Raw genomic sequence first — 26,117 nt, 5'->3', positions numbered from 1 at the left:
TGTTGGTTAGAGGTAAATCATTGGCCGTGCATACACTCAGGGTATTCACACAGCAAACATATAAAAAAGGTGAGGCGCACGGGCGCTATTGTTTCAGTCAGCGAATTTGAACAATGTTGTTTTTTAATGTTCTGTCTTATCTTAATTATTGTTAAGTTTTTTTAAAACTGATTTGCCTACAGCTTTCCCTGCATAATTTTAATCTATTCCGTAAATAGCAGCCAGGATAATCCTATTAAAACATAAGACACATGATCTCATTGTAGTGCTCATTTAGTTTTTCATGTCATCTAGCTGAAACAGTACTACAGTGGTTTTCATGTCATCATAGAAACCAGAGTCATCATACTCCCTATAATGGGCTTCTCTGGCAAGGAACATTTACTATTGTTTGATGTCATCTATTTGTACTTATTTTTTACAGTACTGTTGCTATATGGCCCCGTATTTTTTTCAGACCTGTTAGAAATGCTCTCACCTTAGATCATTAACTCCAACTGCTTACTGTGTCATGGCCACTTTTCCCCCAGATAGTTCAATGGTTTATACTTGCATTTCTTTGAGGTCTTTACTGAGTTGTTTTCTTAGTTATTTGACCCTTTTATTAATAAGATTCCATTTCTTGAGCATTTCTGCTACTCCTTCATTGAACTTCCTTTTTTGGTTCCCCTTTCTAATTTGGTACATACTGTGTTCTAGTAAGTTTCGGTTTTGTTCATTGTCTGTTCTCTGCCTTTCTGATTACCATGAGGACTGAGATTTTTTCATGTTTGAGATTTTGCAGCTGTGACCAAGATGTATCCTCAACATCAAACACAGTAGACAGTGGCTACTCAACCAGTGGTTTTGAACTTTGTTTATAGCAAATTGAATTTTGTGTCATTGTGGTGAGGGCTCACAAAAAATGCTATTGCTGTCTTCAAGGTTACTTTTATATCTCCTTTTAATATCATGATCTTATATTAGTATTTTCTCTTTTATTGAGCATATATTTTGAATTATGTACAGAAAAGAGAAATATTTATTATTTATTATTTTGCTCTTGAAATGAACAAACATTTTCAGATTCTCAAATTTGGTTGGGTAATCTTTTACATTCTTCATTGATGTTTTATAATCACTTCTAAGTGTTAATCTCTCATTTTTCTTATCATTACATCTCTATTTTTCCTTCTTTATGCTTCCATTTGATTTATTTAAAGACGATAGTTCAGTTTTGTTATATGTAAGAAAAGTAAGCTTTAGAGACAGAAAGATCAGTGTTCTAGTCTCATTACCACATAGCTAATGAAACATCAGAATAGCAACTATTATTAAAAGGTGCTTTCATTGATTTATATACTGTCTGGTGTAGGCCAGGCATTATTCTGAATGCTTTGGGTAGATTAGTTCTCAAACTTCACAGTGACCTTTCAATATAGATTCTCCTGTTTTTTGCAGATGTGGAATCTAAACCAGGACGATTAAGAAAATAAAACTGTAAAACAGTTTTTGTCCACTGTCTTCCAAGTAGTAAATGAGAAATTCAGGGCCTAAATGCTCATCTTTCTGTCTTGTATTAGTATTTTTCACATTGACTTGCATTTCTAAAATGAATTCCTAAAATAGTAGACAGTTTTGCCTTTCTCAGTTTGCTTCAGTGAGAATGCCTTTCCTGTTTATGTTTTAATTGTTGTGTTGAAATGGATCTTTTCTTAAATTTAGAAACACATTCTTTTAATGTATTCTATAATTTTTGGAAGACAGGGCATAGAAAATAGATGCGGAATGTTAAGTCAGATAGCTTTTGCTTAGCTGGCCAAGTGACTCTATAGTTATTTCTGTTTATGAATTAATGAATTATATCAGAATTTATTTTAAATATAAACTCTTGCATCCCCCCCACCCCCAACAAACTATATTGTGTTGCAGTATGCTGTTGCTTTAATTTACAGCAAGATCAAATTTTCTAGGTGTCAAACTATTCCTACTAATTCTAGGAGTCTTCACATCACTTGGTAGGTAGTTTCAGGTCACTGCTTTGGTGAGGAGAGTTTGATGTAAACATGCGTGTGTGTGTTTTTTTTTTTTTTTAGCTCTTTGTAAGTGGTTTGTGATTAATAGAAAGCTAGAGTTGGGGCAGACATTTTGTGTAGTGATTAAATTGTGGAGTGGGAAACCTGCATGACAGGTACAGGTCAGAGTGCCTGGCATGTATTCTGCATCTACTCTCTCAGTAAGAAGTTGGAGTCCATCCCGGGAGCTCAGTGTGAGCACTCGCACTCTGCTATCCTTGGATATTTTCATTGGCATCTTAAACCCTAAGCCAAACACTCTTTCCCTAAACATTTTCTTCTCTATTTACATATGCTTTTTGATAGGTAAAATGTGCAGTTGTATAAAAATACAAAAATCAAATGATTTAAACATATTTAAAGTAGTGAATACTATAGTAAATTTCTTATTCATTTTTATCAATTAGCACTATTTTGTCAATTTTGTTTCTGTTCAGCCCTACATGTGTACTGATTTCTTTTAAATATATATTCTAGATAATTCACTTCACCTTTAGGTAATTCAGTATATATTCATAACACATTAAGACCTATTTTTAAAAGATTAAATAGCCAAAGTCCCCATTACTATCATGCAATTGTTATATTTTTAAAAAAGTAATATTTATCTGATATTGTTATATTTGTCATATTTTCTCATGTGTCTCAAAACACATGTCTACAATTTATTTTAATTCAGATCAAAATAACAACTATGTATGTGCTTCATATTTCTTTTAAAGTTTGTAACAGTTCCCTTTTTATTTCTTTATGGCATTTCCCTCTAAAAAAAAAATGTAATGTGGAGGATTTTCCAAATTATGGATTTCATTAACTCTTTCCTCTGTGTGGTATCTTTTAATGTAGTCTTTAATCCCCATATAAATTTGTAATAATAATAAAATATTTAGAATTTATTAGATTCAGGTTTAGTTTTCTTGGCAAGAATATTTCAAAGACTGTGCAATGAGTATCACTTTAAGAAAAGTTAATGGTAGAATTTACCAATGTTTTGAAGTGGTCTCAGCTTCACCTAAAAGTGTACATTTTACCTAATAAATCTTTCTTGCATTGATAGTAAAATGATGATTCTTCCATTTAATTATTGTTGAAGGAAAAATTAGGATAGTTTGTTTGATTTCCTGATGTTCTTTGTTTCTTTAAATTATGTGAAAATTGAGGAAAAAATATACCAGATTTTGCATAGTTTTAGATGAAATTTAAAAATCTAGAGGAACTGTATCAGTAAATGATTAAAAACAAGTCTACATGGCTCTGTGATCATTCCTGTCATGATTACCTTCATATTTCCATGCAAAAGTATTACTTTAAGACTGCGAGAATGTGTCTGTACTTTTTACAAAAATCTACTTTTGTTTTTTCTGTTTATACAGGTTATTAAATGTAGTGTGCTGTAATCTGGACACTCTTCTTTTATTAGAGGCTCAGTATCAGGTATCTAAAATATTACTAAATGCACAGGAAGAAAATATTGTACAGACTTCCGAGAGCCACAGGTAAACAAATAGGAGGAAATGTTTAAAAACAATTAAAACAAACAAACAAACAAACATAGTAACAGTTTTCTGTACACATTCTTTAAGATAATATTATTCTCTGCTGTTTCTAAATATTTTCTCATTACCTAAATTGAATAGATAAAAACCAGGGTAAAAAAGCAATTAAAGCATAAATGCCTAATGTTTTTGGAAAGCGCTTACAGAGTACTGCCTTCAAAATGAATTGCTTTTGTCTTATTTACCTTCTTGTAGTTTTTTTTTGTTTAATTCTAATTTTATTAGTGTGTCTGTAACATTATGTCACTTTTACATTCCTATTGCATGTGTAAGATGAACCATAGAGTAAAATATTTGATTTTGTGTCTCTTACAGTGATATTCTTATCCTGTTGTCTTGCTTATGTTAGCACACACTCATAAATGCAGATTATTTGCAAAAATAGATTCTGGTAATATCTTGATAACTTTTTCTCTTACTATGTCTAGTTTGCTGTTCTCTCATTTAGCTGACATTTATCCAGTGAACATTAAATACCTGGCATTGCTTTCATGTCCACAATTTTAAAAAATTAAAGCACTGGGTTTCCATGCTATCCAGGTCTTAAAATTTTTTAGTTTATTGCTTGGTATTCCAGGTTTGATATAGAAGGAAGGATTAAAAGCTACAGAAAATATGACTAATTTTAAGTAACATCTTGATTCTAAATTTAAAATATTAGGTTCCTAAAATTGAAAAAAAAATCTTGACTATGATGGTTAGAGTTGTAGAACCCTCCCCCCAAAGAAAAATTAAAAGGGAGGAAGACCAAAATGATTAAAATCAGAGACGGAGAAAAAGAGATGTAGCAGCAGATAAAACAAAGAATTATCAGGCATCACTACAAACAACCATGTGCTAGTAAATTTGAGAATCTTGAATTAACGATCACTGTCAAAATGTTGTTTATTTAAATGTAGTGGCATTTCATAAGAAAATATTCTGTGATTAGCATATTCCCATATATTGGTTATATCTCTCACAGTTGTTTAAGATGAAACGGTCATGTTAATCCTTTGTATTTTAAATACATGTTGATCAACAAAAATTCATTTTCTAAACATTTTTGTCTATTTTCATTGTAATTCAGTGGCAAAATTTAAAAATAAGATTTTGTTCAATTAAAGAGAAAACCAAAGAATGTGTGTTTTTCAGAGATTTTATCATTGATGGATTGTCAGTAGAGAGAAATCATGTCCTTGTCAGAATAAGCCTTGTTGGTGGGCCACTGGAACGAATTTTGCCTCCAAGAACACTGGAGAAGGTGAGTGGGGTCAGAGAGGATTGAGGTTTCTTTGTCGTGTTTTGAAGAGGTCAACACAAATGACAGTGAACACCATCAGCTCGTAGGTGACTACATCACAGAGTTGAACTTTGGTTCCTTGAGAAAGCTTGGGAAACAGGGAAATACTTTCAACCTAGAGTAGTGCTGTTGATGGCAAAAAGTCCTGGGTTTGCGTAGCACAATAGAATATTGTTTTATTAAAATATTATGCTTCTCCCTATGTATCTTTGAAGATTTTACTTGCAATGTCTGTCATTGGTAATACCTTTTATGATTATATAATTTTATTTTTTATTTATGTGGCAGTTGTTGAATACATTCTTGTATATCGATATACATTGCATGAGTTTCTTATAAAGGTATTTTTGGTCATTTTTGTTCTGAATATTCTTGCTTTGACTGTCTCTCTGGATGAAATAGAAATGACTGACAACACCAGAACAAGTGTTTTATGAGAAAAAATATTTGAATTTCCCTTGAAGATTATAATTTTCCCTTTTAAAAAAGTACAGAAGCTATCATTATCAGTTCAACTTGTGAAATAACTCAGTAAATGTTTGAATCCAGTGTTTCTTTAAGACAGTTCTATTGTATTTCACTTTACTATGTTTAGTGTTAAGTTTAATGCTTATTTGAATGACAACTACTGAATTTATAAGCCAAAATGTCCACTTATATAATATATTTCAGCAGGCTTTAAAATTCAATATTATTTTGATATATCCCTTAACATCATCTGCTGTTTTATTTTAGGGAGACAATCCATATCCATGGCCAATGTTTTCATCATATCCTTTGCCAAGCTGTTACCAGTCAGAAACAACAAGGAATGCCAACATCAAACCAGGTACTTGACTCATTATCAATGCCATTTTATTTGTAATGCTTTTTTTAATTTATAATTTGAATGAAAAGGAAAATGTTCCCCAGCTGTAGGCAACTGCCTAGGTTACCTTGTACCTAGGCAAGTGTTATATAGCTGGAAGAAGAGCAGAAAAGGCTGGTGGGCATTCTGGGCCTGCTTAATGCCAAATTTGTGTTAACTGTACTAGTGTGCTATCATAGTTACCTGTTCTGGTTTTCTTGTTTTAAAGATAGGTAGGGGAGGGGGGAATGTTGGGCCAGGACACAGCACGCTGGCCCACAGGCTGATGGACTGCATAATTTCCAGGAAAGGGGGTCCTGGGATGTAGGAGTGGCTGATGGCATTTTTGACATGGAAGGGATGACTTCTGGGGGCTCCCACAGACCCAGCCACTGTACTCATAGGTAGGTGAGGGAGCTGAGACACTGGTTTAGAGGAGAAAAACTGTAGAGAATGTCTAGGTCAGGCCAAGGTTCCTGCCCACATGGGAGACCTGGGCTGGCTAAGTAGCATTGCTTGCTGCCTACTGCTGCCTGCAAGAACTGGGACTGGGGAGCATGTGTAGTCATGCTTAGCCATAGACTCCACCTGCAAGTGCTGGAGCTGGGGCTGGGCTGCATCAAGTTGGATTGCAGCACCCACCAAAACACAAGAGAATTAGATCTGAGACAGAGTCTATAGGGGAGTTTTGGGGTTGCATCTGTGGGATGCAAACCACTGGTTTGCATGGAGAGCTGTGAGTGGTGATCAGCCTAACCAAATTGGACCGTGGAACTTACCTGACAAGAACTCACCTGACACTCACAGGAGCCAAGGACAGGCTGGCTGCAGTACCTGTCAGCACATGAAGGACAGGACTAGGGGCAGACCATGCTAAGCTTGGCCACATCTCCCACAAGGACACATGAGATCTGGGCTGGTAGGGGAACTCCTCAGCTGTGCTATAGCTCCCACTACAGAGCATAATAGCTGGGGTTGGGGCAGGGTGGGGCAGGCCAGGCTGTCATCAGCATTTTGTGGCCCAAGTATAGGGAAAGGCCAGACTGGGCCAAGCCACAGCACCTGATGGCACACATGAAAGTCAGGACAGAGTGGGCTATGCCTAGCTGGGCTGGTCAATGACAGCTACCAGTCAGAGCTGAGACTATGAATGGGCCATGCCAGGCTGCATAAAGTACCCGCCAGCACTCATAAGATCTTGGGTTAAATATATCTTAAATATACATTGGCAATACGATGCTGGACTCTGCCATTCTCTATACCTGTAATATCAGGCTACACTTAAATAGCAAAATCATGGACTTCTGACTGTTCTCCGAAGGACTATATTATTGTAATAAAATAGGGAACATCAGTGGAAGGAGGAGGGATAGGAAGTCCCTGAGCCTTTGGAAGTGTATTATAAGTAAATATAAATAAATTTAAAAGATTTTCCATGAAGAGATATGTTAGTAAAAACATTGAGTGAAATACTCCCTGTTATCCTACTTATGATTGTTTTATAGTTCTTGACCAAGTAAGAGTGCTTGTTAAAATTATTAAACTTTGGTTTCCACAATATACATGGCCACAGTTTTACAGTTGCTATAACTATCTTTTTTTTTTTTCATATGACTTTAGTGACCTTAGAAAGCATTGTTCTACTCTTCCATGAATTTCTCGTTTAAGGTTATGAATGGGCTTTTCAAATGTAATTCATGTTGGTTGTACATATATATATATGTATACATGTATATACTTTATGAATATATACTCTCTTTATATAAATTAAAACAAAAATATCTGGGATTGGAAATCGGTCTTGTTCGAGTACTCTGGGGACTCCTCTGATAAGATATAGTTCTCATTGGTGACTGTGAGAGTTGAGGCTGACTGAGAGGTGAGGCGGACTGAGAGGTGAGGCAGACTACGCTGAGCAAGACTACAGCACCCATCAGCATGTGTGTGGGCTGAGTTTGGACAACAGCGGATACGGATGTAGGCCAGTTAGTCTAGAGTGCAGTACCTGCTGTTGAGTACCAGCACTGGGGGCCAGCCATATCAGGCTGGGTCACAGCACTCATTGGTACAAGTGAGATCCAGGGCTAGGAGGAGGCCTACTAGGGAAACTTGGGAATTTCCCCTGCTAGGCCTCATTTTCCACTGGGTGAACCTGAGTGCTGGGGCCCAGCTGAGCTGCAGCACCTGTCAGTGTATATGTGAGCTGGATCTATGGCTGGGCCAGTCCATAGCACACGCTAGCACAAGTGAGAGTCAGGATGGAACATAGGCCAGGCCAGGTTTAATGAGTTCACATGAGGGTTGGAACTGACAGTGGTATAGGTTGGGCTGGTGCGCTGCACCTGCCCGTGAGGGTTAGGACTGGGTATGAGCCAGGCTGAAGCAGGCTGTAGCAGTTTCAGTTGAACGCCAAGTCTGAGAGAGAGCTGTCTCACAGTGGGCCACAGCATCCGGTGACATTCGCAACCTTCAGGGCTGGTGGGAAAACTGTGGACACTCCTCCTCTAGGCTGCCATTCCTGCTGGTGAACACAAGAGCCAGGGCTGGTGGTAGACTGTGCTGAGCATGGTGTCAGCACTTGTTGACATGTGTGTTTACTTGGCCCAAGGGTGGGTTAGGCTGATCTAAGCTGCAGCAATTATAGGTGTGCCTGAAAGCTGTATGTGGGATGGATTGGACTAGGCTGCAGCATGTGCTGATACGTGTAATAATTGATGCTAGGACAGGTCTGGTAGGAATCAATGGGAGGTCACCTCAAATCAGGCCACAGAATTTGCTGGTGTGTATGATAACTGAGCCTGTGGCAGTCTGGGTTGGCTAGGCCACAGCATCCATCAGTTTGCATGAGAAATGGGGCTGGTAGTGGAACTGACCAGGCAGTGATATCAATCTGTATGTGCACTGACTGCTGCAGGTGAGCCTGAGCCTGTACTGGCTGTCACATCCAGAGTCAAGTGTGAGGTTATCTCAGACAGGGTTGCTTGAGGGATTCCCCAACTAAGTCACTGAACTCAGACCCTGGCCACAGGGAAAATCGCAAGATATGTCTTAGGGTGCGTGTGAACTGGGCCTCCTCAGTTATTGATGCTTGTTCTGTGGTCAGCATGCTCAGATGCACATGCGGGGATGCCATAGCCAGATTATCTAGGACAGTGGGAACATAGAGTGCCTCATCAGAAATTTAAAAGCAGAACAGATTGGACAACTCTCTTAGCCACACTTTGCAGCAAGCAGCTGAGTTTATGGATGCAGAAGGATGGATTTAGTCAGCCAATAGATTGCTAGACAGTGGTGCAACTAAGCCAACAGTGTCTCAGATCTGTCAAAGTAACACCCTGGGAACATAGAGACATCAGGGTCTCTACGGAGTCATCAGACTACATCAAATGCAAGGGATGATCCCCTCAATTTCCTCCCTGAGGATTTAGGAGAAAATAAAAGATGGAAGCATTCCAGCCACCTTTCTTCATACCTTGAGACTTCCCATACTAATCGGAGAGCCACATGGGCGTGCATCCCACTCAGCTATTGATTACTTTGTTTAGCTTGTGTGCATGGTTCATGTGTGCCTTCATTTAATTTTAAATTTTTCTTACTAAATATTTGTATAGTTGAGATGATTCATATTCTTTGTGGCTGAAGAATGATAATATGTTCCAACAGCAAGGGTTGCTTTTTAAAGAAAAGCAGTAATGATTTTTGATTTATTAAAATGTTTTAAGTATATAGAACTCTTATCTATTCAAAAGAATGTTGTTGTTGGTTTGTTACTATTTTATGCTATTCACAAGTTTTATGTCTTCAGGACCAACCATGTGAATATTATGGTTCACTGATTTGTGGAACCATGAATCACATTCAAATAATTAAATAATTGTGTAATGGTACAGTGTGACAGATGCTGAAGAGACAAATATATTGCCTCTTAGCAGAGTATATAATCAGGTTACTGTTGAAGCAATGTTATGTAAAAAAGGAGACATGGTATTTTCTAGTTAATACAAAAACATTTGTGACAGAGCATTTGCATACAGATGGAGAGAATTAAGACATATTCATCAGTTTCAATATTTGAAGAGTATGTGAAATTTGTAATGTGAGAGCAAGAGTGGACAGTGACAAGACTGAACATGTAAGCCAAGAATGAATGTAAGACCAGCATAGTGGATATTCACATGTTTTGAATCCATCCTAAGAACAATAAGAAGTCAGCTTTTACAGTGGGGTCTTCTGAAATAAATATAATGATACACAATTAAAATATTCCTTAACTTGAGAGGTTATTTCTCATATCAATATTATCCTCTTAATACTGATATTATTTTTATTAGAGGGAGCTATTGTATATGAGATTCATTTTTATACATTTAATATGCTTTAAAACTTGTATATAATTTGTGTTTTACCAAAGCATTTTGAAGAAATGAATTATCTACTCCATTACCTGCAACTATTCTAATTTAAGCTTTCTGATAATGGATGTAAATGAACTGCCAGTGTTGGTCATAAGGGCCAGTTTCTGCATTTGTGTACTACATTCTGTCTTCTTTCTGTTTCTGACAGGACATTTTTTTTTAATCCTGTTGTCCCACACTGTAGGTTTTGGACTTCTGAGCTTCCATAATCACACAAACCATCTTTTTATAATACACACATACATCATTCTACACACATACATATGCGTGCAAACACACACACACACACACACACCATCCTTTTAGTTCTGTTTCTCTGTAAAGTCCTGACAAAATACAGATGGCCCTCATTTCAAAGCATAGCATCATGGAATCCTTCTGCATTTTAAATAAGTTCAACGGCTGTTGCCTCACTTTTGATCCTGTTACTCAACTTTGTTGTCCATTCAAGGCTTTAAATTGGATGTTTTCTGTCTCTGGTTACTGCCTCCACACCTGTCTTTTCTTTTTCTTTTTCGTTTTTTCAAAGTATTTCTTTATTTGAAAGTCAGTTAAGGAGACCGATTGAGACAGACAGACAGAAACACACACACACACACACACACACAGCCTCTCCCACCCCTCACGACCCTTCCATCCACTGCTTCCATCCACCCCATAGCCAGGGGTGAGCCAAGCACAAAAAAGTAAAAAAAGGAGCTGCATCCAGTCTCCCATGTTGGAGGCAGGTGCCCAACACATGCTCCATGTTTCACTGCTCCTACAAGGCTATTAGCAGAGAGGTTTTAAGAGAAGTAAAGCATCTGGAAAAAGAACCGTCCTCCACACTTTTCTGTTCTACTGTTAACTGTGAATCCTTAGACTTGATGGAGTAAATGGCTTGGATATCACTTTGCACTCACTCCAAAGACCATTTTGTCTGTTCTTGAATCCGTATAGCCAGATCTAATTGAGTAGAGACTTGTATTTTGCTGTGTTTAATTACTTGAGAGTCTTTTTTACTGCAATTTTCTTTTTGTCTCTAAATGTATATAGTTGAAAAATAAGAATTGTGTGTGTTTATTGTATACGATATGATGTGAGATATACTCCAGACTCTTACACATCATGATAAATGATGAAACTTTTTATAACTGAATTTCCTTTGCTTTTTATTTTCTTAGGCAGAGTGTTACCTTTACTGAATGTTTTCCGTTATTCAACTGAAAGTTGTTTATTCTCCCACTGAAAAAGTATCTTCCTTAGTTGTATTTTACTGGAATATTTAAAATGTCTTCTCTGAAGCTTACTTTCCTCTCACTGCACTCCTCTTCCTGTTCTCCCTTTTACTGAACAATTCCTCAAAGGTGTTGTCTTTCCCGGTGCTTGAGATTTCCTTTCCGGTGTCTCATGCATCCATTTAGCAAGGCAGTCAGGCTTTTTGCTGTAATACTTCATCCACATTGCCACCACTGGTCAGACTTGGCAGCCTTACCGGGCATCATGATTCTGACATCTTTTCAAATATTTCTTCATTTGTCATTCAGACAATATACATTTTTTTTTCTTGTCTTATTTCCTGAAAATGAAGTCTTTGTTTCCTTTGTTGGCCCTTTCACATGGTGTCCCTGGGCTCAGTTTTCATGTTGCCTTTTTGTTAGTAGCTGTATTGCTGTTATAAGGATCTTATCTAGGATTCAGTAGTTCTCAGGTTGATATTTCTAGCGTATTTCTGTGTATACTTTGATCTGGATTCATCTAGCTACCTACTTGTTATTTCTGTTAGGAAGTCCATGAACATTTCAGACTTACGAGATTGAGATAAATGTTTGACACCCCCTCAAAATCTGTTCTTTGGACATTCTTCCCTACTTCTGAAATGGCATCTTTTTGCTTCAGGATCTATAGGTAGTAAACCTAAAGACATTCTTATACTCTAGCCTTTCTTCGTATCCCACAATTATTCAGTCTGCAAAAACTTGATGAAGTAAAATCATACCACTTTTCCTTATCCACAAAGACTCTTCTCTCTCATCTTTTGTGCTATCCTTGCCAAACCTTGGATTTGCTCTCAACACACCTGTTGGATCAGGGATGCTGTTGAAACACCAGTTGAATCATACTGTTTCTATAATTGAGGTTTTCTGTGTTTTCCTCATAGGTCACAAGCATAATGCTTCTTGGCACAGGCTTTGTTTTGAGGGAGTTAGTTAGATATCAAGTGCGTCAATTTCTATATTTTCCCACAAAGTAGACAGTAACTCTTTTTTTCTTTGTTCATAAAACATATATTTGACTAAAACATTACTCTCAATTTAGCAGAAGTACCTCATCCTTCCCCAAAGAATGGTCCTGACATTACTGTGTTCCTTGTAAAGATAAAGACAAATTTCACAAAAATTGACTCAATTGATAATGCTTTTCATTTTAATATGGCTGATACTTGTGTCAATGAACATGTACTCTTAGCAGGTTGTCAGGAAATTCAGACTGATGTCTAGCTTTTTCTTGTACATAAGAGTACGAAAATGGAATCTCTGCATCCCAAACGGGAAAATAGAACCAAATAAAATTGTGTTTGTTTAAATGTAGATAAATAGTTAAACATTAATTATGCACTTTAAAAATATTGTGATTAATCTTGTAATATTTGAGGACACAAAAGCTGTTTTTGAGTGAGTGTCATGTACTTATGATCCTGGCTTTCTGATTTTGAAGTCATGATTCACTGATTTTGGTAGGTGTTATTTTAGCCATCATTTGCTCTGCAAAATTTGGGGATATTGTTTCATTGTTATGGGAGAAAACTCACTTCAGCTGTATGCACCTAGTAACATTTTCTTGCTTTAACTCCCAGCCTAGATATTGATTCTGCTTGCTACAGTTAGCATCTCCTCATCTGTTAAATTGCTTCTTCTTAGCTCGTTGGCGTCAGTGTTAGCTGCTAGATGATGCATCTTCGTCCATAAATAAAAATCCTGATGTATCATGTAGTAGTTATCTCCATTTGATGACATTTTAATATTACTGTATTAAGATGTAAATGGCTCTTTAAAAACGATTGATTTTTATTGTATGCATGTATACATTGGTATCTATGCTGTGCTTGTTTATAGGTACACTAGTATGTGCACACACATACATAAATCATTAAGACATGAAAAGTTTCCATGTACTAAATCTAATTTCTACCTAGAATATGATTTCTGTGTGTTTTTGAGAATTTAGGTAAGCAGGATGACATGCACTAGTGTAGTAACTGGATTCTTTGCAGAAGACAAAATTGAAGCAAGGGGAGTGAGAAGAAGAGAACTGTCCAGAAGTCAAACCTGTGTATGTAATAGTTTAGACCGCTTTGCCGTGCATTCCCTATGAAAATCCATAAGGTTGTAAGATAGTGATGTATTTGGTTTTCTTTTTGTTTTCCTCAGCTTTTCAAAATAGGTTTTCTGGGAGATATTGATGTAGCTCACTGACCAGTTTTCTGTGATACATTCCATTTTGCCTTTTTAAAAAGATAATTTATTTGAAAGGCAGAGTTAGAAAGGTATCTTTCATGCATTAGTTCACTCCTCAAATGGCTACTATAGCCAGGACAGGGCCAGACCAAATCCAGAGGCCAAGAATGCCAGCTGAGTTTCCCATCTCGGTGCAAGGGACCTAATTACTTAGGCCACCTCTATTGCCTTGCCAGACTCAATGAAGGAGACTGAATGGAAGTAAAGCAGTAGAACCCGAGATCCTTTACGAGATGCTGGTTTCAGAAGCAGAGGCCAAAGCTGCTGAACAATGACACCTCTTTTAATTACTTCTAACTGTAATTACGGGTCACATTTTTATTGTTGTGTAAATAGTCAGCATTCTAAATTATATCTCTATACTATAAGCCTATTAACTGTGGAATTGCTATTTTTATCAAGAAACTACTTTGCTGTATATTTAGTCAGTTTGTGTTTATATCTTTCAAGTGTACAATCAAATGTTTCGTCATGTATGTATGTTTCCAGTGCCACTGATAAGGCCAATCCAACAGTTGAAATGCAACATTGACTGCCAGGGTTCTTGGCAGCCAACCTCTCAGCATTGATTGTTGCATTCTGATCTTTGAAATTTTAATGGACAGCTCATTGAAAGCCTCAAACGTATTAGTTACTCCTGATGCAACAGAAACTGAGTTTCTGAATGTACGGGGCGGGGGGAAGGGAGAGGCGCCTCAGTAGTCACTCTTTACCATCCATTGCCCATGAAGCCCTCGCTGAAGGTTCATCTCGTCGAGGCTTTCACGGTAATAGGCAAAGGGGTGAAGGCCACTTGTGTGAACAAAGGCATTGCTTTCCCACTTTTTTTTTTATCATCCCTGTTCTTTCTTTCATGTCATGTCCTTCTATAATTATTATAATATATATTTTTATCAATCATATGGATTGTTTTTACTTTTTGTAAAAAATTCAGTGAAATATAATTAGTACAACATACATGTTACCCATTTAAATTATGTGAAATTCAGTGGTTTTTAGTATATTTGCAGTTATGTGCAGCCATTATTGCAGACAATATTTTCATTCCCTTAAAAGGAAAATTCAAAACCCAACTCCTTCCTTCTGTTTCACTGAGTGTGGAGACTGGACATTAATGGAGTCGCTTAGATATAATGTTTTCTGATTTCTTTCATGTTAGCATAATGTTTTCAAGGTTCATCCATTATGAGATTATAACAATCCTTTTTTATGATTGAATATTTTCCATTGACTGGATATGCCATAATTGTATATTTTTGTTCTAATTAGACATTCAGACTGTTTACACCTTTTTATTATTAGAAAAGATGTATTTATTTATATTAGAAGGGCAAATTTTATAGAAACAGAAGAAGAGACAGAGAGATCTTCCATCTTCTGGTTTCACTCCTCACATGGGCACAACAGTTGGAGCAGAGCTGATCTGAAGCTAGGGACCATGACCTTTTTCTGGGCCTCCCATGTGGATGCAGGATTCTGAGGACTTGACCTATTCACTGCTACCTTGCCAAGATAGAAGCTGAGAGCCAGATTGAAAATAGAGTGGCTGTGGCACAAACCAGTGCTCCTATGGGAAGCTGGTGCCAGCATGCAGGAGATTAGCTTGCTATGCCAATGCACCAGCCCCTAGTTATACCTTTTCTTCTACTGTGAAAATGTTTTCATAAACTCCTGCACAACTGTCTGAGTAAACATAATGTTTTTATTTCTCTTCTAGGAGACATTTCACCCTTGGAGTAGAATTGTTTCCTCTGTCACATTTCTACTTGTACTTCCCTGGTGATAGTGATGTTGAACATTTTTGTTTTCATTTGCTTATTTGTTTCCATTTGTCTAGTTGATACCTTAATCAAGCAATGATTTAGATACTTAGTGTATTTAAAAGCTATTTGAGAGAAAGTGAGAAAAAGCTCTTCATTCACTTTTTCGCTTCCTGAATCTGCAGTGGCCATAGATGAGCCACGCCACAGCCAGGAGCCAGCAACTTCTTCCAGGCCATCTACAACTGCTTCTCTAAGCACTGTAGCAGGGAGCTGGTTAGAAAGTGGAGTGCTGCTACTCCATCTGGCACCTATATGGGATTCTGGCCACAGTGTCCATCCCCTCTTCCATTTTTAAATTGATTATTTTCACATTTAAATGATTTGAGAAGCAGAGAGAGAAAAAACAGAGACTTACACAAATGAAACTGTCATCAGCTGGTGTATTACCCAAATACTCTCAAAAATAGAGGTTGGGCTAGGGCACTAGCCAAGGACCAGAGCAAATTTCAGGTCTCACATGAGAGTGCCAGGAATCCAGTTACCTGAGCCAGCCCCACTGCCCCTGAAGGTTTACATTTGACGGAAAGTTGGCTCAGGAGTTGGAGCTGATCAAACCCATGCACTCCGGTGTGGACGCCTGGCTTCTTATTCTTAGTACTCTTAGTTTTTTTGGTCTGTCATTTAGTTATATTAGTGCCTTGTATCTTCTAGATATCACTTATATAATTTGAAACCTTCAATTTTAGTATTTAATTTACAGGCATGGGCCTATCCTCTTTTCCATCATGCCAATTACTAAACCCATGGATAGTTCTTTCTAAATCTTTTACTTTTTTTTCTTTAAAGATTTTTTTTTTTTATTTGAAAGACTTAGAGAGAAGGAGAAACTTTTCCCAGGTCACAAGCATGAAGCTGGATAGGAAGTAGAGCAGCTAGGACATGAACCAGCACCCTTATGGAATCCCTGTGCAGGCAATGTGAAGACTTTAGCCACTAGGCTACCTCACTGGATCCATTGGTCTTTTATTTTAAAAATAATTTATTTACTTGAAAGTAGATAGAGATAAATTCTTCATTTACTTGTTCATTCCCTCAAGGGCTACACAGCGTATGGGGTGACAGCCAGGTTGAGACACTGGTAGCTCAGAATTCCAGCCGGGTCTCCCACATAAGTGGCAGTGACCCGGTGCTTGCACCATCATGCCCTGTTTCTCAGTGCACATTAGCAGTAAACTGGATCTGCAGTAGAGAAACCAGTACTTGCCACTGCACCCAGATTTGTGATATGGGTGTGCTAAGCATTCGTATAACTCACTGCTCCTAATTCTTATTCATAAGTCTTTTAATCTTAGTTTACATGTCACTTATTAAAAAATATATTTCTACCCTATTGGAAATATTTATTTTGTTTTATTATCCTCTCTGGGCCTTTGTTTATTTCTGTGACATTATATGAATTTATGTGTTTGTTACTGATTATTTTCTTGGAGCTTAACCTCCATGATGCAAAGACACTGTCTGCCACAGGTAGTAGATAGTATATAAATAATTATTAAGTGATTGGATGAATAAAGATTGGACTTCCATTTTTGTATTTCCCACTCTCAAGCTCTGTTTCCTACATGTTTTGTCAGTGAATGTTGGAAATTCCTGCTAGGCTAATCTGAAGTAAATTTAGAACTTCATACTCCTACCTATATTTCCAATTTTCTGGAGAACTCACAGCTTCACACTTGAACTATGCCTCTGTGTATGTCATTCATGAAGCACACATGTGTATTTCAGTTATCATTTACAAAGTAGTATTGTCAGTTTTGCGTAACATAAAAGGTGCATGTTATTAATATCCCATCACATTTTCTTCACAGTAGGAAAAATAGTGAAAGTATTAACTGTTTATTCTTCGATTATTTGAAACTCAGTCTTTTATTACTTCAGTATCTTACCTTACTGTTTCCTCCATTAATTTGTACTTACATGATACAACACTGATTTTCTGCTTGGTAAAGGATTCTCTTTCAAATACAATGTAAAAAAGTAGATTCTGTGGTGATAGTCATTCCCTTTAAATGGAGAGCACCAAATAATATTAAAACATTTAAATTTTATCAGATAGTTTTAGTCAAATATTTTAAAACATTTTTTTGAGAAAATATCAATTTAAAGTTTATAGTATTTCATATGCAAACATACCTTTTTTGGGGTGTGTATTTTTGCTTCAATATGAGGTAGTATTTCTTAATATGAATTATAGAAAGAAGGGAAGATGTCATAGTATGTTGAAGCAAATTCTACTTACAACTTGTTTTGCAGGTTATAAATTTCCTGCTGCCAGTGAATTCAGTGTCTTGAATTATTAGGTCCCATGTGTTAAACAGATGTCAGCAAGAATCATATTATGTTCTGAGGTAAAAAATAATGAATTGAAGCTACTATATTACATGTGTAATAGCTATAGCTTTTAGCACTTTATGTTAAAAAATGCATATTGTTAGTTATTTGTAAATAAAGATTTCTGATAGCTATTATGTTTACAATTTATTTTTAAGATTTTGTGTTTTCAAAATATTGTTGATAGAAAACTTAGATGATGATTCATCCTGGGTTTTACTGAATTCACTGGTGCTGTTTCTTGTTAATGTCATGTCTTAAAAATGCACACTCATATCAAAGACTTCTAAGTGTGTACCTATTCCCAAATATGGAGAATGATTCCTTTATTTATTAGGCTAGTTTGTATCCAATTCTGTGTAGAGATCATTCTAAGGTCTTTTCTTCCCTATTATAATAAGAGTAATGTGAATTGATGACCAGATTTCCCTGAGTTAAAGAATAGAAAACCGTGAGCAGAAATGGAAATAGCAATAGAATATTTCACAGTTAAATTTTATCATAATAATGTGAAAGACCTTCCATTTGTTTGGTGCCTTTCAAAGAACTTGCAATATTGCACATAAAGATGACACCAAAGTTATTGATTGGTGTTGTAGTAAGAAATTACTGTAAGTCTTATGTGAAAAAAATAGCATATTTTTTTGGTGTTTATTGATACTACATTTTTTTTCTTCTTGAAGTTCAAATTCTTTCTTGGTAGCCTTTCTTTTTACCTCAGCTATACTTATCTTACATAATCAATATGATGAATATAATCAACATTTTTATATAATCTGCAAGGCGATTTGAGAAGCAAACTGTAGTTCCCCTCAAATGGACAAAAAATTGATATTTATCATAACAAAAATGTCTTAGTTTATATATAAAATTTGCTAGCTATCATTGGTGGATTTTGTGGACAAAAAGCTTAGTCTTAGTGGTTCCTTTTTTATTTTTATTTTTCAGTGATGTTAATGACAGAATATAAGAAGATTTTTTTCTCTTGTCTTAATAGTTACCTGCTAGTCATTGTGTTGAAAGAACCTAGAGAGGATCTTTTCTAAACATTTTGGGAAGGCAAGCTAATAGTTGTGCATGAAGCCTTTATCATAGCTGTTTGCATATAGAATGCCTGAAGAAAAGATAGTTTTTTGTGAGTTAAGAAAGCACTTAGTACATTCAGTCACTTAGAATGTGTACTTTTTCACTATAATCTTGATAAGGTTAGTGTTTATTTCATGATACAAGGCTAGATTTTACTGAGAAATTAGTGCCGAATCTCCAACTAAAACAAAACAACGAGGCTTTTATGGTGATTTCAAGTTGTGTTTAGGTCATTTTCATAAAATATCCTTACGCAGAGCTAGATTATAAAGCTAGCTACATGCCCAAATCATGTGATATATTTCTATCCAATAATTGATCTGTTGCTGACCAAAATGTTGTGGTTCCCTAAATATGGAATGTGTTCTCTGTACCTGTTTTCTATGTTTCAGGATAATCATTTTGATACCGGGTTTTGCAAGTACCATTCGCTTGTTTCTTTTGTTGAATGATATCCCTGTATTGGTAAATCACTTTGTTCAAACATCTATTTTTGTTTGTGTTTGCGTTTTTAAAAATCATTAAAAGTATTGCATTAGAATCTATGCTATTCTTATCATAGTCTTTTGGTAGTCTCTTTCTATTAGCTTTATCTACTCATCATGAGTCACATTTTTGGTTTATGTCAATGTTCTTTTAAAAATTTTAGGCAGTGTTAATTTAATGTTCTCAATTATGTTGTGTTTAAGTGTGGTGAGCTTTCATGAGAACAGAATAGGGCAGGCATGGCTAGATAGAGAGTGACACTGCCGTCACATATGTGGGCTGGATAGTGGGGCTGGTTGGGTTGAACTAGACTTTAGTGCCCATTGGCGTGTATGAGAGCCGAATGGGTTGTCGAACAGACTAGAACAGTCTGTTGTACACTCCAGCAAGCACAAGAACCAGGGCAGGGGGCAGGCCTGATGGGAGTTATTACAGGTTGTTTCAACTGGGTGGCTGCTCCCACTGGCGTACTGAAGGCTGAGAGTGTGGTGAGCAGGATCAGGCTGGGCTGTAATACCCAGTAGTTTGTGTAGAAGTCAGCCCTGGAGGCAGAACTGCCCCCCAATTGCAACTGCCAGTGTGTGCATAAGCTGACTAGGGTGACAGACTGTGTTGGATCCTATATGGGTAGGCACATACAAGAATCAAGTCTGGAATCACCTCAGATAAAGTTTCTTTGGGGATTCCCTCATTTGAATTGCTGAACTCAGAACCCCACCCATGAAGAGAAATGCAGGTTCCATGGTCTGATCGTGGTGTGCTTAGGTCAAAGAGCTGGGCCTCCTCATTGGCTTAGACAGAGCACTGGGTAGCGTATCCAGGTGCACGTGGAGGACATGGCAGTACACTGGGGACTGCAGAGGACAGCTAGTATCACAACAGAAGACAAAGGACAGAGCAAATTGATCAGCTAACCCTGCCAAGTATTGGCAGTGAATGTCTGGGCAGAGACTCTAAGGTGGACTATGTCAGCCAGTGGATTCTGGAGAGATTTCATTGTGCTTTGAGTGGCGAGATCAGCAGTAATTCAGACCTGTTGAACTGTCGAAACCTCTTTAGCAGGACCTTCAAAGAATGCCCCACATCGGGGACCTTGGGATGGTGTTGGGTGGCTGGACCCAGGGTGTAGATGTGTTTTGGAGGCTGGGTGTGGCTTCTCTCGGTCTCCCTTCTTACCCCAGATACAGGAATGAAAAAAAAGAATATGGAAATGGTAATCTCCCCAACTTTCCTGTAGACTTTGTCCCTTAAACCCTCATCAACTATGTAAAAACCATCAAAAAATAAAAATAAGAAAAAAACAAAAGTCCAAAAAGTATTGGACTTTTGGTTTGTTTTGTTTTTGGCAGCAAAGCTACTTGTGAATAATCTTTAAATGATTTTTTTTTATTAGTAGAGTTTCCTCTACTTAATTTCCTTTCTTGCAATCTTATGAAATACCAAGATTATTAACTAGTATTTTCCATTGTTTGGAACTTGGACATCTCCTAGTCTTCTGTACTAATTATGCTGTGTGTGACTTAGTTGTTCCTTGCTCAGCTTTGTGGAGTTTCACCCTTTGACAAGCAGTGCTGATCTTTCAGCAGTCATCTTTACAAATATAGTTTTCTGGAATTCTTTCTCTCTGGTACTCTGTTCCACACATTTTTAACCATTTCAATTTTCTGCAGTTTGACTTCTCTCTGTTCATCTCAGAAAGATCTTCCCAGCATTCTCCCTTCCTGCTTAGGGATTTTTCAAGTGCCTCCCAGAAGTAAACATGGCCATTGTGGATAATCCAATCATTGGTTTTCCTTTTTCTGAAATTTTACAGTCCTGCAGTTTCCATTGGCTAATGTCTCAAAAGAGTTGTTTCATGTATTTTTGTTATTTTTTTATATATGCCTCTGGTTTGCTTTACTCGGCCATTATTGAGTTTTTGAATAGGAATTTTTCAAATTTATAAACACTTAATGATTTGGTATAATGCTAACTGAAAAATATGTATTTCTTATGATATCTGGTTTCAAGGGAAAATAAAAATATCCCCTATTTCCTCCTCTAAATCTGAGTTGAACTGAGAAATAGATGGTGCAGGTGAAAAGAGTTTAAAATATCAGTATTAGTATTCAACTACTGCTTGGAACTAGCATCTCATCTCTCAAGTGTTTGCACTAAGCTGAGAAGATCCATTTGGCCATTGAGAAAGATACACAACCAATGTTCTCGTCTGAGGGTTGGGTTTTGAAAATGTGACAAAGTAAACTAACAATAGACTAGCTTGAAAGTGTATCTGTCGGAATCACCTGTCAGTCATTCCTCATAACTTCATGTACAGTAAGTGTGGAAGACCAGAAAGAAGCCAGTGATGATATTCCAGAAAAGGTCTTTTAAGATGGAAAAATAGGGTTAAGGGAAAATGAAGTTGCTGGAGTGTGTGTGTGTGTGTGTGTGTGTGTGTGTAGACAGTGACTGTAAACTGCTAATGTCAAGAATAAATGGAATAAATAAGAATGACACATAAATAAAATTCTATGTTCCTCAAAATTTTGTCATGAAGCATTTCTGCATTCTGAATCAGGGCCGACAGGTGGAGCTGGAGAAAAATATAAACAGAGAAATGCAACTTCAAAAACTCAGTAATGACTAGAGCAAACTAACCAGACAACATATAGGACATAAAACCAAGAGTCTTTGAGCCCATTTCCATTTGGCATTTGTTTATTGCCTCAAATCTAGTTTAGGTATTCATCTGGGTCCTTGACTCATATGTGTTTTTAATTGAAATCTTATATAGGTAAGATAAACACCAGCCTAAAGTAGACTTTAGGTGAATATATTTTACAGTGTTAGCATTCCCATGCCATTCATTTAGGACAGAGGCAGTCAAGCCTTTGGTCCTATAATAACAAAAAGCTCTTGTTCTTTTGTTTCCCAGAAATCTCTTTAAAGAACAAGTATAAATCCATATGTCTCTTAGTCATTCCTGGATTTTTCTGGAATACAATGTTTTTGCTTATTTTTTTTTTCTTCCTTGAGTAATTATATAGGTGTTTCTTTAAAGAATATTTATTTGTTTATTTATTTTAAAGAGTTAGAGAGAGGAAGGAGGGAGAGAGGAAGGGAAATGAATAAGTGGATACAATAGCCAGGCCAGTCCTTGCCAAAGCCAGGAAACAGAAACTTCCTAGGCATCTTGCTTATGTATGCAGGGATCCAAGTACTTGGGTCATTCTGTGCTACTTTCCCAGACACATGAACAGGGGAGTGGACCTTAATAGAGTAATCAGAACTCAAACCTACGCCCTTATGGGATGCTGGTGCTGCAGATTATGGCTTTACACACTCCACAGGCCTTACGTGTCTTTTTCTTTTAATAACAGCTATTTCTTTGAAGTGTTAGTCATTGACTTTTAAAAACTTTGTGAGAATGATTGGTTTTATACCTAAATAATCAATGGAAAGTTTTATTCATGAGGTTGTTGAAAAAGAAGAAAAAATTAACTACCGATCCTCTTCATCACCATTCTTTATTTCAGCGAAGGGATAGAAAAAAATTGGTCCTGCTTTTATTCTCTTTGAGTGTCACTGCTGCATTGATCCACAGATCGTGAGAATTAATTCTATCTAATGTAGTTTAACAGGAAAAAAGTATAATAAAACTTGTATGTGGGATGAGAGTGATGATAGTAAATAATGACTGGAGGAAGCAACCACTAATATATTGGATTAAAAAAAATAGTATATTGTGACAATTTAACTATGTTATAAAGGAAGGATTAAAAGATAGAAGTTATTCTGTGGCCCAACATGGTAGCCTAGCAGCTGATGTCCTTGCCTTGAATATGCCAGGATCCCATATGGGCACTGGTTCTAATCCCAGCGGCCCCACTTCCCATCCAGCTCCCTGCTTCTGGCCTGAGAAATCAGTCGAGGACAGTCCAAAGCCTTGGGACCCTGCTTCCATGTAGGAGACCTGGAAGAAGCTCCTGGCTTCTGGCTTTGAATCAGCTCAGCTCCGGCTGTTTTGGTCACTTGGGGAGTGAATCATCGGATGGAAGATCTTCCTTTCATCTCTCCTCTCTGTAAATCTGACTTTGCAATAAAAATAAACAAATCTTTAAAAAAAATAGAAGTTATTCTGACAAGATCTGTACATTATGCTCTTTTTTTTTTTAACACTCTGTGGAGCTGTCTCTTCTAGTTTATTTTGTTAAACTTGTTTACTTTTTAATTTTATGATACACTTCCATAGGCTCTGGGATTTGCCTTTTCCCATTCCACACACTGATTTCCCCTATATAATCTCAATACTATAGTCATTGATAAACAGTCAAAATTCTCTCATTCTGCTATTTAAGTATATGTTGGCATTGTAGGTATTGCGTATGGCAGAAAGCCCAGCATTCTATTTTCAAGATATACTTAACAGTTTCATTGGGAGTCCATCTTTGATTTGGAAATAGAGATGCATACTGCATTGTATCTTCATATCTTGGTATGATAGTGTCTGTTACACAGTTACTATAATTTCCTTAAGTGAAAAGCCTGAAAAAAGATCAACAACAGTAAGGAAAATGGAGATTTACAATGGCACTGAACATAATGGTTTCTAGTTGGGAACGTTTGGTTGCAAATGATAGAATTTCATTGTTTTTCATGGTTGAATAGTATTCCATACATAAAACTTCTTAGAAAAGCAGTTTTTTTTTTAATCAATTCCTCTTTTGATAGGCAACTGGGTTGTTTGCATGTATTTGCTATTATAGATTGTGCTGCTGTTAACATTGTGCTTCAGATCCCTTTTTCATATTGCAGATTTTATTTCCTTTAGATATTTTCCCAGAAGTGGGATAGCTGGTTCATACGGCAGGTCAATTTTTGTTTTCCTCATACTTCCGTAGTGATAGTACTAGCCTACACTCCAACCGCCTGAAGGAGGGTACCTGCCTCCTCACATTCAGGCAGTGCATATTGTTAGTAGAATTCTGAATATAGGCCAGTCTCACGGGAGTTAGATGGAACCTCATGTTGTTTGTTGTTTTCATTTGTATTTCCATGACTGTTAGGAAGTGTGAGCATCTTTTCATGTTCCTATTAGCTGTTTGTATGTCTCTTCATTTCCTTTTGCTAATTTCTTCACAAAGTTGTTTCGTTTGCTTTTGTTGAACTTCTGAAGTTGTTTGTAAATCCTGGATATTATTCCCCTATTGGTTGTGTACTGGGCAGAGATTTTCTCCCATTCTGTTGGCTGCTTCTTCATTTTTAAGATCATTTTCTTTGCTTTGTAGAAGCTTCTCAGATAAATGTTGTCCCTTTTGTTTATTCTGGCTCTGACTGCCTGTGCTTTGGGTGACTTTTCTAAGAATTCTTTCCCAATTCCTATATGTTGAATAGAGTTTCCTATGTTTTTCTGTAATACTTTTATGGTTTCTGAGTGTAGATTTAGGTCCTTGATTCACTGAGAGCTGATTTTTATATAAGGTGGTGGGGAGTGGGTCTTGCTTCTTAGTTCTACGGGTTGCTATCCAGTTGTCCCAACAGCATTTGTTGAAAAGCCCAGGCGTTTTCCCTGGATTGTTTTCAGTTCTCTTGTTGAAGATTGGTTGATGGTACATTTGTGGGTTCCCTTCTGGGGCAGCTATTTTGCACCATTGATCTTCCTTCTTTCTATACCATTGCCAGACTGTTTTGATGGCCACTGTTCTTTAGTATGTGTTTAGGGCTGGTATTGTGATTCTTTTAGCTTTATTTTTATTCTTCAGGATAGCTTTGACTTTTCGTGGCCTTTTGTGTTTCCAGGTGAGCTGTTGGGATTTTGACAGGAATAATGTGGAATCTGAAAAATTATTTCCAGTAATATGGACATTTAGATGGTGTTGATCATTCCAATCCAGAAACATAGTTTCTCCATCATCTAATGTCTTCTTCTATTTATTTAATGTTTTATAATTTTCATTATAGAGGTCTTCCACATCTTTGGTTAGGCTAATTCCAAGGTATTTGAGATGCTTCTCCGCTATTTTAAAGAGGACTGTACTTAAAATTTCTTTTTCAGCCATGGAATGATTTGTATATACTAGTGCCATCAGCTTAAGCTCATTAATTTTGTGTCCTGAGACCCTGCCAGATTCTGTTATGAGTTTCATTAATGTCTTAATTGAATCACTTGGCTCTACTCTGTAAAAAATCCTGTCATCTTCAAACAGGGAGAATTTTAATTCCTTAGTGCCAGTTTGAATTCCTTTAATTTGTTTTGCTTGACCCATAGTTCTTGCAAGGACTTCCAATACTACATTGAATAGCAGTGGTGAAAGTGGACAACTTTGTTGAATTTTATTTTTTAATGGAAAAGCTTTGAGTCTTTCCCCACTTAGTGTGATGGCTTGATTGTTTTTTTTTGTATATTGCTTTGACTGTGTTGTAGGATGTTCCTTCTATGCCTATCTTGCTTAAGGTTTTTTGTATGAAGTGGTTTTGGATTTTATCAAATGCATCTATTGATGATCATATGATTTTTATTTTTCTATTTGTTGACATGTTGAACCAGATTTATTGAACTACATTTGTTAATCCATCCATACATGTCAGGGGTAAAGCCCACCTGGTCCAAGTGAATGATATACTTGATATTCTGTTGGATCCTGTGGGCTAGTGCTTTGCTAAGGATCTTTTCATCTGTGTCTCTATCTGGCTTTGGCATTAAGGTGATATTGGCTTCATAGAAAGAGTTTGGAAGGATTGTCTCCCTTTCTGTTGTT

At 36.8% G+C, this 26,117-nt stretch overlaps 1 protein-coding gene across 1 annotated transcript in view; it reads left to right on the top strand.

The window, feature by feature from the left end:
* TBC1D32 (TBC1 domain family member 32) overlaps positions 1–26,117 on the top strand; it is a 171,100-nt gene that overhangs the window by 103,930 nt on the left and 41,053 nt on the right. The window contains 3 exon segments of the mRNA XM_040965431.1: positions 3,428–3,550; positions 4,745–4,853; positions 5,628–5,721. Coding sequence (XP_040821365.1) covers positions 3,428–3,550; positions 4,745–4,853; positions 5,628–5,721 — 326 coding nt within the window.

Source organism: Ochotona curzoniae, unplaced genomic scaffold (genome assembly GCF_017591425.1).
Source record: "Ochotona curzoniae isolate NIBS_2020 unplaced genomic scaffold, NIBS_Ocur_1.0 scaffold_3890, whole genome shotgun sequence".
Taxonomy (NCBI): Eukaryota; Metazoa; Chordata; class Mammalia; order Lagomorpha; family Ochotonidae; genus Ochotona; species Ochotona curzoniae.
Note: the sequence above shows the minus strand (reverse complement) of the source record. Positions and strands in the feature narration are given on the sequence as shown.